At 32.7% G+C, this 12,697-nt stretch overlaps 2 protein-coding genes across 2 annotated transcripts in view; one reads left to right on the top strand and one right to left on the bottom strand.

The window, feature by feature from the left end:
• Nucleotides 1–12,697, bottom strand: part of LOC149421426 (putative serine hydrolase) — a 268,266-nt gene that overhangs the window by 199,034 nt on the left and 56,535 nt on the right. The window lies entirely within an intron of this gene.
• LOC149421427 (putative chitinase 10) overlaps nt 1–12,697 on the top strand; it is a 127,189-nt gene that overhangs the window by 82,069 nt on the left and 32,423 nt on the right. The window contains exons 15-20 of the mRNA XM_089634764.1: nt 79–203; nt 782–964; nt 1,882–2,144; nt 2,997–3,224; nt 4,117–4,327; nt 8,818–8,924. Of these exons, the coding sequence (XP_089490890.1) occupies nt 79–203; nt 782–964; nt 1,882–2,144; nt 2,997–3,224; nt 4,117–4,327; nt 8,818–8,924 (1,117 nt within the window). The remainder of the gene's footprint in view (nt 1–78; nt 204–781; nt 965–1,881; nt 2,145–2,996; nt 3,225–4,116; nt 4,328–8,817; nt 8,925–12,697) is intronic.

The raw sequence follows: 12,697 nt of genomic DNA, 5'->3' as shown, positions 1-12,697 counted from the left end.
AAATGCAGAACATCCCGACTGACCACTATTGTGGTTATTTTTTTTCACTCTTGATATTAACTTTGTGTGGTTTTTCAGAGTAATGGATCCCCAAAACTGTCTGCCAGGAAAAGTGAAAGTAGGATTTTTACCAGAAGAGAACCCCATTACAGAAATTGTGAACAATGATATTACTAGAGAATACTATCAAGTCAAACAATCTGGTACGTATCTAAAATGAATTAACTATGTATCCTATGTACAACAGATAACATATGTTCAAGGCTGGATTTTACGCCCTTCTAAATGCGATTTTAACTGACACTTTGGATAACTTTGGGTTGTTAAAAATCAGGGGTATTAATCAGTTTTAGCTTGAGGTTGGACGTAGCAAAGCTCTTCGAAATGTTGGGTCAAGAAATGGGGCAGATACAGGGCTTTTTACTGCTAAATCCAACAGATTTCAGCCCATTTAAAGAATTTCACTTGCTTAAAGTTTTGAAGAATAAAAAAATATGAGTTCGATTTGGATGTTTATAAATCATTCAAAAAGTTTAAAATTATTATAAATAAGACTCTACATGTTGTTCATACCATGCTGTTGGTACTCATTGGCATTGTGTGTAGGAAGCAGAGGCTTCTTGAGTTCTATGAATTCGGTACAGCTCGATAATTCTCGTACTGACCTCTTCTTGTGTGTTGATTCTGCATACTAAAAAACGAATTTGTAAACGAAAATTTGTGAAATTTAAACATAATTATATATTTATTGATTGTTTTATAACAATGTATTTTAAATCAGGTAAGGACAAACTGGTGGTCTGTTACGTCACCAACTGGGCTTTCTACCGCAAGGGGGACGGCAAGTTTGTCCCTGAACACATCGACACCAGGCTATGCTCACATGTGGTGTATGCCTTCGCATCTCTGGATCCTGACAACCTGGTGCCCAAGGAGTTCGACCCCTGGGCAGACATCGATAACAGTAAGCTTTTTCTTTATCTACCATCATATTTTACAAACTATTTTATGCGATCATTTGCTCAAGTGAAGGGTGAACACATTAAATTGTGTTAAGATACATAACGATCTCCGTAGGATTACTTACTATCAGCTATTAATTTTTCGAAGAAAATTTCTTCTGAAAGCTTTTATCACTTTGTGTAGCAGTAATGAAGTATATACTTGCTCCTGATGAGGTGAACTTTGTTCATGAAACATGTATATGTTATATATATATTAAAGTGATTTAAACAAAGTTATTTATGTTTTAATATAATAAATGATCTATATTTATTTTTTATTGAACTAGCTGAAGTCCCCGTGAATCAAAATGTAAACAGTGACCTTCTTCTTGTTTTGAAGCTCAAGTGAACCAATCTCGGAATAAAACTGTAGATTTGTGTTAAAATCAAATCAGTTTCGTCTAAGCTTCAGTCCATTTTTTACTTATTTAACCATTTTAAAATATCGCCAAACAAAGGGCTTGCTGTCTAATTTTTGACATATTTCAAAACTCCTTAGCTGACGATGGAATAATGTAAACATATTTATGATTAACGATGAATTCTGGCCAAGCAATGGGTTATTTTCCAAAAATAATCTCGCTACTCAGTTTCAAGAAAAGTATCCTAGATCAGTAATCATTCATTTAACTATCAATTCTGATACATTGATTACTGCTTATTACTGCTTGATACATTGATTATACAGTAGAAACAACGAGAGATATGGCATTGAAGTCACCGATCTAACTGGTCGTTATGCCTTTGTAAATACGATTGGCAGACTTGGCGACACTTTTTGTGTGTGTTGCTTCTTGTCAATAGTGGTTCATATCCCTTTGTTTCCATTATCTGTGACTGATACCGTCTTTCACTAAACAACATGCTCGTTTTGCAGACTTGTACGCCCGCGTGACCTCCTTACAGGACACGCGCGTCCTGCTAGGACTGGGCGGCTGGACCGACTCGGCGGGGGACAAGTACAGCCAGCTGGTTCGCTCGCCCGACAAGCGCCGCCAGTTCGTGTCCGCGACTGTGTCCTTCCTCAGGAAACACGGCTTCCGAGGACTGCACCTCGACTGGAACTATCCCAAGTGCTGGCAGAGCAACTGCAACAAGGGGCCCAAGGAGGATAAACCCAATTTTACCAAGCTGGTTCAGGTAAGAAGGGATTAATTGGACTATTCTTAATTAAAATGACTACTATTAAATTTGACTGGGTTCGATTGACTGGCCTCATTAGCAAGTACTACTTTTGATTGATTTGAATTTGGAATATTTTAGATAATTTGAACATTTTGGTATAATGTGATGGATTAATTGGATTTTTTAAGATTAATTAGAAAATTTCGGATTATTTGGACTACTTCGATTTACTTGGACTCTTTACTATTAATTTGAATTACTTTAAGGGCTATTGTGGCATAATTTAGTACTTCGATTAGTTTTTTTTAAATATTTTGTATTAACTTTTATAGATTAATTCTACTATTTTGGATTTTTTTTGATTTTTGGAATAATTTGAATATTTTGGAATAAATTGACCATTTGTAATAATTTTACCATTTGGGAATAGTTGAACTATTTTGGATTAATTTAACAATTTTGGAATTATTTAACTCTTTTGGAATTTTTTTTTTTTTTATTAATTTTACTATTTGGGAATCATTTGACTATTTTGGATTTATTTGAATATTTAAGAATAATTTGACAATTTGGTGTTCAGATCTCTTCAGGATTAGTGGATCTCTTTGGATTAATTGGAGCTTTTTGGATTAATTTGACAATTTATGAAAAATTGCTATTTTTTTATAAAATTGGGAAGCTTGAATTATTGAAACTTTCTATGAAATATTACCAAACAAATGTGTGAAACACAATTAGGTTTTTTTTATTTTGAGATATCTTCTTATTAGCTATTTTACAACCAAGAAAATTAAACCATCTCCAAGATTTTCAATATTTCCTACGCTAGAATTATAAATAAAATCAAATAATTTATTTGGTCCCTAGGAACTCGCAGAGGAATTCGGCCGCCAAAGCCCGCCCCTTGAGCTCGGTGTGGCCATCTCCGGCTACAAGGAGGTGATAGACGTGGCCTATGACCTCGCGGCCCTGTCCAAGGCGGCCACCTTCCTGTCAGCCATGACCTACGATTACCACGGCGGCTGGGAACCCTCTACACAGCACGGCAGCCCGCTCTACGCCAAGCCGCAGGACAAGTACCCGCAATATACCATGGTGAGAAACTAGAATCAGATATATAAAAACGATTTTTCTAGACCTGAAAGAAATACTGTTGTGAATGGTTCTTGTAAATAATAACACGTTATTCATAACAAAATACTGTTTTCTTATTTTTTTAATATTTTACGAACTAATTTCGAACGCGTGTGTAGGGCGGCCTGGAAGCCAAAGTCCTCTCTGTTATGCTCTCAAAATATCTTTGTCACTAGAAACCTAACTGCTAGCCAACCTTGATTCTGAAGATGGAGGGTCAAACCTATGCATTAGAGACATCTATTGTAGAACTCTATCAGCTTAGTACTCTATCAGCTTAATACTAGAGCCATCTATGCTACTTAGCTCGAACTATCACAAAAACTCAAATATTAGATAAGAAAACATCGATACCTATCTTGGTCACAACCAAAAAAAATTAAAGCTAATCCAAAATCGAGTAGCGAAAGATGGCACATCTCGAAGATTCGAAGCTCGTGATACTGGTTGGAGTGCAGATTAGCTGCTGGTCCCAGATCGGAGTCTGCAGCGTGAAGATTGCGCTGGCCAACCTACCTCATTCCAATCATTCCGTCGATCATGACATACTGCATATAGTTCCGATGTGACCTCTCGCTCTTTTTCAGTGGTTACAACGAAGCTCTCACCTGCAGGACGTTTCATAAAATAAAACAAAACAAAATAGAAAATCTGTTTCAAAAATCGCGAATGGTGATTTGTGTCTGGAATTTCTAGAGCACCGTAACTATTATCAGCTCCCAAAATCATTTTCATCACGAGCTATCGAGCTTTAAAATATCTAATTATATGTAGAGATATAAGACATGGCCCCACATTTTGATCAATTAAACTACAATATCATCGGAAAAATTAATAAAATTTTCAATCTTAGGACTTCGCCATCAAGCACATGATCGCTCAGGGGGCCGACGCCGAGAAGCTGCTCCTCGGACTGCCCTTCTACGGACAGAGCTACCAGCTGGCCGGCGGAGCCCGACGTGGCAGCCGACAGGGGCCCGGAGCGGGGGCCGCGGGGCCCGGAGCACCCGGAGATCTCACCAAGCAGCCCGGCATGCTGTCTTACTATGAGATCTGCGATAGAGGTGAGTTTATTATAAATTAAGTCTGGTAGTCCATAAGAAAATAATTCAAATTTAGAACACAATAATCGTTCGGTAGTCCATTAGACAATAATTCAAAATCAGAACCATAGTCCGTAAAAAAATAATTCAAATTTAGAACATAATATTCGTACAGCAGTCCATAAGAAAATAATTCAAATTTAGAACCCAATACCTACTAATTATTGAATGGTACAAGGAAAGTAATTCTAATTTAGAACGCATTATTTATTCAGTTGTTCACAAAACTGTAGAACTCAACGTTCATTAAGTAGTCCATAAGAAAATGATTCGATATTGTGATTAAGAACTTTTGTTAATGATATATTGAGAAAATTTATAATATCATAGCGTATTCTTGGTTTTCAATAGTGTCAACAAAATATTTCTTTGGTGGGTTGTGCATTGTCGGAAAAAAAGGTTTTTGTGATTACGAAATATTTACTGGGAGAATTTTTGTTGATAACCCGTTATGAAAATGAAATGCCTACACCTGTCTAATGGGAAGTATGAAGTAGTATGAATGAATGCATTACGATTCTAAAAACAGTATTTTGTTTTTTTATAGCTTGAAATTAACTTCGTGTCCCAAATCTGTTAATAAAGGGAAATACCGTTTGTTGAATAAAATTCCAAATATTATGTAAGAACAAGTTTCTCTCTCCAACAGAAATGTTTCAAACATTCCAATAAGTGCAGAATGCCAGAAACCTTTATTCTTCTAACACGACTTAATAATATTTACAAAACATATTTATTTAGCTTCAAAGACAGACAATGCGCACAAAACGTCTTCATTTAAATGCAATTTACAATCAATATGCAAAGTGTGTTTCTTTCAATATGTTTAATGAGCAACATAATAACAATATAATATAATTTAATAATAATAAGATGTTGTTAACAATTATTTCTAAAATATCAAGAATATTTATTTAACAATTTAATATTAAAAAGCAACATAAAGTATTAAAAACAATGCGATCCCACAACATGAAGTTATTTGATGCTTAGAAACAATTTAAGGCGAAACTTAATGCCAAATCACTATTTTGATTAATCTTTATAACGAATTGGTGTACATTATGAATACCAAAAAATATGCTTTAGATAAATTTAAGGTTTTCCTATCGTTTCGCTTGAGTAGAATACAAATAAAAATATAAATTACTCAATAAAAAATATAAATGTAAGTAAACTACTAAATTTTTTTTTTCAATATAAATGTATGAAGGCATTAAGGAAACAACTTTAAAAATATATATTATTATAGCTAAGATTATCTGTGACAGTTTCACTTGATTAACTTTTTTGCTTTCTTATAAAATTATTTACAAAATAAATAAAAACCAGTTTTTTGCTTGAAATTAAACGTTTCTAGACTCCGTTTGTCAAGCGATTTTAATGCCTATTACCTACAATATAAGGTATTCCAAGATTATACACATTTTCGGGATCTAGCTTCCTCTTAAAGAGTTTGTTTTACCATAAGTTCGGTGGCTCTAATAGTTGTGACCTCGGGTCAATTATGGTATTTAATTTTAGCGTTTGTAAAATGTCACAGTTCGCAAATTCGCACACATTTAAGAATTATGTACAAATGTTTGAAGAGAAGTCTCTACTTTTAAGGTATGCTATTTCACACCTAAATTATTTTTCGAGTTTATCCGAAGACCATCATGAAGTAAACTGTTATGTGGTCTTCGTTGGTCTAGCACCTAATCATGCACGTGTGTTGAATAAGAAAAAGAGGTTGTTATTGATTGCCTCATTTCAAAAACAAACAAATCTTTTAGTATTCTGTTTGAAACCTGTTGCCTTGTTTATTTATTTGTCTGAATCATGTTTATTTTTGAGAAACTCGTCGGTAAATGGAATTACAATAACCAGTGTTTTAGGTTGGATAGTTTCTGGTCAGTTCAAGTTCATCAGTTGAGAGAAGAGATTGATCGGTAAACTAGATACAAGTTCGTTTCAAGTTCACAAGTGCGTAGACGAGTTCGTCGGTAGTTTATCAGTTAAGAGAAAACGCGGTATATCTGAAGCTAATTCGAAATTCGAAATGTATTGTGAGATTAGAGCATTCAAAACTGATCAGTATATAAATGAGTTACAATAATAGTTTTAAACTGTGCATAGAAAATGAAAAGTGCATAGATTTGTCAGTTTGAAGATCGTTAACTTTCGAGAGTTTAATAGAATTTGTCACAAATTATGAAAATAGTTCATTTGAAGCTCATAATCATATATGTATACATACGTACTTGACATACTTTAACCGGGGATTCCTGACATTATTTGGAGTAAATTTGCTAATTTAATTTTGGTCTTCGGTGATTTTTTGGTAACTCAGCGGACAAACTGCCCAGTCATTCACCCCCTGCGAAAAAAACATCAAAATTTCGTTTAATTTTTTAACCAAAAATAATTTTAGTTTAAAGCAGTGGCGGCTCGTGACTTTTGGATGTTCTAGAGCAAGGCTGCCCAACCTTTTTAACAGTTGGGCGAAATTGACGATTTTGAATCACTGGCGGGCCACTGAATACCTGACGGTTCCTATTTCCATGGGGGGGGGGGTTGTTAGAGAATTTCTATAAAACATAATTCCCCACAAAAAAAATTCAAAATGAGTGCTCCCCACAAAATATTTGAAATCCATGGGGGGGGGTGGCTACAAGATTCTATTTCGGACGCAAAAAATATTATATCAAAAACCGGTTAGCCATAAATCGCCTTCGTTGGCAACACTGGTGACCGCGCGCAAGCTGCATTGTTTGTTTTACCGCGGGCCCGCGACACTTTTTCAAATTGGCGGGTTTTTTGAAAATGGTTCACGCGGGCCACTTATAATTCGTTCGCGGGCCACAATGTGGCCCGCGGGCCTGGGGTTGGGCAGCCTTGTTCTAGAGTCTAGAGTGCTAATATTACAAAAAATGGCATTATTGATGTCACTGCAGTAATTCAAGTACGTCCTTTGACACCCAGTTAGGTACATTTTAAGTTCATTCATTAAGAAAACAGTTTTCTTGTAACAAATTAGTGTAAATAATAGTACACTTCAAGATCGTCAATTATTAGAGAAAAAAATATGCTTAGTAGTATGAAGGTAACCTAACCTAACCTACCTAGCCATTTCAACTTTGTAAATTTCAAGAATAATCAAATTTAAGCTAACAAGTGCGTAAATAAGTACAAATGAAAATTGATAATTGCGCGAATAGTCTATTTTAAGCTAATCGGAATGAATTGTATATCAAGTTCATCAGAATGAATTAAGTCTATTTAAAGCTAATCGGAAGGAATTGTATATCAAGTTCATCAGAATGAATTAAGTCTATTTAAAGCTAATCGGAAGGAATTGTATATCAAGTTCATCAGAATGAATTGTATACCAAGTTCATCAGAATGAATTAAGTCTATTTAAAGCTAATCAGATTAAATTTCTCTTAACGTCTAGTTAAAGCCAATCAGACTAAATTCCACATAACGTCTAGTTAAAGCCAATCAGACTATATTCAACTTAAAGTCTAGTTGAAGCTAATCAGGCTAAATTCAACTTAAAGTCTAGTTGAAGCTAATCAGACTAAATTCAACTTAAAGTCTAGTTGAAGCTAATCAGAAAAAAAAAACAAATTAACGGCTAGTTAAAGCTAATTAGACAAAATTCAACTTAAAGTCTAGTTGAAGATAATCAGACTAAATTCAACTTAAGGAATATTTAAAGGTAATCAGACTAAATTCTTCTTAAAATCTTTTTAAGGTAATGGGAATGAATTGTCAGGAACAACTTTATCATTTTAACTTATTTTGGAGGTTATACAAATCTATATACCTAATATATCATTTTAGAAGAAGAAAATACCAATAAATCTAAATGAAACATGAAACAGAACAAGACACAGAAAAATTAAAAAGATAGCGGTCACAGCTAGGAATTGAACCGCATTGAATTGAATTGAGTGGTTTATGACGCCTGTCCCGGTAAGACAAAAGGTCCTTTGTTCGATTCCTAGTTGTGACCGATATCTCTTTATTTTTCTTTGTCTTGTTCTGTTTCATATATCGTTTAGATTTATAAGTATTATCTTCTTCTTCAATGATAGAATGAATTGTATTTAAAAATCTATTTAAAGCTAGTCAGAATGAATTCAAGTGAATTTAAGGTTCGCTTTTTTACGACAGGTAATAGCCAACTTAAGTCAGTCAGCGTATAAATAAGTTATACCACTTGAAACAGTATTTCTGATACATACGAGTAGGTACAAAAAAATCGTTTTCATTAATTAGGGAAGTTTTAAACTGAATCAGGCCAGACTAAAAAACAACAATAACAATATAGTTTTGAAAGTGCTCATCAGTGCTTAACAATAGTTTCCCAATGGGAAGATTGTGTGTGTTAACACTAGTGTTGGTGGGGGTGATTGGGGTGTTGTGTGAGGAAGTGAGAGATAACGAGGTGGTTGACGTTGCAGTGAAGAACCTGAGATGGCAGACCGGCAAACAGGATGGGGCGGGACCTTACGCTTTCAGCACGGACCAATGGGTGGGATATGAAGATGCTGATTCCATCACAGAAAAGGTGAGTGCCGTTTGAGTATTAGTTTTAAAATAAAAAAAGTGGAAGATAGTGGAATATTTCATTACATTAAATGACAGAGGTCAATCAGCATCTAGTTGGAGTACATACTTGTAAAGGGTGTAACTAAATGATTTATATTTTAATGAAAACAAATGTGCCGTAATTTCATTCACAAAAAACATTAATAAATTCTCAAACACATATCACATTAACAATATCCCTTTACAAAACACAACTTCAATCAAAGACTTAGGCGTGACATTTGACTCGTCACTTAGCTTCAATAAACATGTAGATACAATTTCAAAAAGTGCATCACAAGTATTAGGATTAACGCTAAGAATCACGAATTGTTTTAAAAGTACAGAATTAACTTTAACATTATATAAATCAATTGTGCGAAGTATTCTTGAATACGCATCAACAATTTGGTCTCCCAATTATGAGATTCATAATTATAGGATTGAATCCATACAAAGGAAACTAACCCGTGTAATTGCTTATCGTGAAGGTTTATCTGGTCAATTTGGAACATATAATGATCGAATTTTGCACTATAAGCTACACTCACTGACGGTCAGACGTAAACTTTCTGACGTACTGCTCCTACACAAAATTATACATGCATCAGTTGACACACCAAACATTTTATCCCAAATTAACATCAATATACCATCAAGAAAATCAACAAGGAGGATGAAAGACATTTTCTATATTAAAGCCTACCACACAAATACAGGATATTTTTCCCCTGTACCGCGAACATTAAAAAATTATAATATTATGCATGGCTCTAATAATGAAATAGACATTTTTAATGACCAATTTAAACACTTCAAAAAAAAAGTTTTTTTTTTTTTTTTTTTTTATTTATTTATTGAAACATATAAACAAGGTTACAATTTTTTTAACAATATAAACAAAAATATATCAATCACTCTCCTAATAAAGCAGCTGCTTGTGTTTAGGAGAGGACAACAAAAATATTTTTACATTTGTTTAAATTAAACAAAAAATATTAGTAATAAAACAAAAAATAACACAAAAAATAACAATAAAAGTAATAAAAATATAGGTTAGTTAATAAATGATTCAAAGAATTTAAAAGGCAAAAACATATTTCTAAACAATAAGTAAAGTTATGAGGTGGTACAAGAGTATTTTAATTTAATTTTTTTTTTATATTTTTCGTAGTTTTCTTCCGATCGTATATCAAGGGGTAGTTTATTAAATAATTTTACACCCTTGAATATATAGTGATGCTGTGCTGTTGTGGTTCGTGCTAGTGGCACGGTTAGTCCTCCAACAGATATTATTCTTTTGCTAATATTCAATTGTGGTAAATTATTTTGACTAAAGAAATCTTTATGTATTTGTAGAAGTGCAATTTTGTCATAAATTTTTGTAAGTGGGGGAACCGGGAAATCTTGAAAAACATTTATAGTTGGGTAGTAATATGGCTTTTTTAAGATGATTTTTATTAGTATTTTTTGAATAGTTTCCAGTGGGAGTAGGGATGATTTATATGCACCCCCCCAAGCCACGATTCCATATTGTAGGACAGAGTGCGCCAATGCATAATAAATATCTTTTAGTATTTTTAATGATACAATATTTCTTAGTCTAAAAAATATATAGATTAGTTTTCTAATTCTGTCTACTGTGGAATTTATTTGACTTTTCCATTTAATGTTATTATCAATAATTATTCCAAGATATTTTATTTCTTTTTTACTACTAATGTTTATACAGTTTGAATTACAGGGTGCGAATTTAAGGAGGCAATTTCTTTCGTGAATTTTTATGTTTAGATTTAAATTTGAGTTATTCCCTGTTAGGCTATAAGGTATAAAATGGGTTTTTTCGACATTCAGTGTCAATAAATTTTCGTCAAACCATAGTTTAACGATATTTATTGCATTATTAGCTGATACTACGACCTCATTCCATGAATTTCCTTCAATAGTTATAACTGTATCATCTGCGTAAGATATGATGTTTCCAATGATTGGGAGTTGAAAAAGTTCATTAACATATAATATAAAAAGTAAAGGTCCCAAAACAGTTCCTTGTGGAATTCCAAAATCTATATTTTCTATTTCACTTAATTCGTTGTTTACTTTAACCTGTTGAGTTCTTTGATAGAGATAACTTTTTAACCATGTTTTAGCTTTGCCAGTAATTCCTATATTATTTACTTTATTAATTAATTTTGAATGTGAGACACTATCAAAAGCTTTACTGAGGTCAATGAATATACTTAAGCATTTTTTGCCTCTATCTAATGTTTTGTAAATAATCTTAGTTAATTCTGCAATTGCGTCTTGTGTGCTAAGTTTATCTCTAAAACCGTATTGACTAGGGTTAATACTTTTTTGGTTATCTGTATAATCAGTAATTTGTTTTTTTATTACTTTTTCGTGTATTTTTGCAACGTTGGATAATAAGGATATTGGGCGGTAATTGTTTACTTCTTTTGGATCTCCGGATTTATATACTGGGATTATAATGGCTTTTTTGTAGTTAGACGGGAATATTCCGTATTTAGTACTTACATTAATTATATGCGTAATCGGTTTGGTTAGAAAATTGCAGTATTTTTTCAAGATTTCTGTAGTTATACCGTCGTATCCTGGCGCACTACCATTTTTGAGTGATTGTATTATGTTTTCAATATTTTTTTCTGAAGTCGGTTTAAAATTTGAAAGATTGCTATTTGTTATTTTATCTTCATGTATGTCATCAGGTTGATAATTTTGGTCAATTTTATATGCAAGTTTTTGACCGACGGTAGCGAAAAATTTGTTGAAAATATTTGCGCACATTTTTGGTTCACGGATAGCATTTATGTTAGTTCCATTATTGTTTATGACATTTATTGTAGACTTATTTTTATTATTTTTATTCATTATTTCATTTATAGTGTTCCATGTTTTTTTAGGGTTTTCTTTTGTGAGGATTATTTTCTCCCTGTAATATTTTTCTTTTGTGTCTTTGATAATTTTAATGAGTTTGTTCCGGAATATTTTGTATTCGTTTTTTACTTGGCTACTGGTAGGGTTTTTTTTTGTGTCTATGAAAAGTTTTTCTTTTTTCCGGATAGATATGAGTAATCCTTGCGTAATCCATGGTTTAATTTGCCTTAATTTAGAACTTGGTTGATTATTTATAAAGGTTGTACAGTCTGCGATATGAGCATTTAAAGTTTCTTCAAAGAAGTTTGCGCACATGTCTGGGTTTTGGCAATTTAGTATTGAGGACCAAGATTCGTTACTTAATTTATTGTTTAATTTTACATTGTTCAATTTGGAAATTATGTTAATATTTTTTCTAGAGTCATTTAATCCTAAGTTTTTATTGAAATCATAAATAAAAATATTTGTATGGTGATCTGTTATATCATTTTTCCATATAATAGATTTAATTTTTTCTGTGTGTTTAATATTGCTCCATATGTGGTCCAGGCATGATGGCGATTGGTTTGCAAATTCTCTTGTGAAATTATTTACACATGATATAAAGTTCATTTCATTCATAGCATTTATATAATCTAATTTATTTTTACAGTGGTTATTAGGACCAATATTAATATTTAAATCACCTATTACGATACAATTTAGGTGGTTTTTGTTACATAGTATTTTTTTTAATTCTTCTATAAATAAAGGTACATCAAAACTGTGTGTTCGATATATTGCGATTATATTGAATGGCATATTATTTAAAACAAAATTTAATGACAAACAGTTTGCTTTGCATATGTGTATTTCGGT

This window comes from Hesperophylax consimilis, chromosome 8, assembly GCF_061612785.1.
Source record: "Hesperophylax consimilis isolate HC1 chromosome 8, BYU_Hcon_1.0, whole genome shotgun sequence".
Classification (NCBI taxonomy): domain Eukaryota; kingdom Metazoa; phylum Arthropoda; class Insecta; order Trichoptera; family Limnephilidae; genus Hesperophylax; species Hesperophylax consimilis.
The sequence above is the reverse complement of the archived record's forward strand: the minus strand, read 5'-3'. Positions and strand labels throughout refer to the sequence as shown.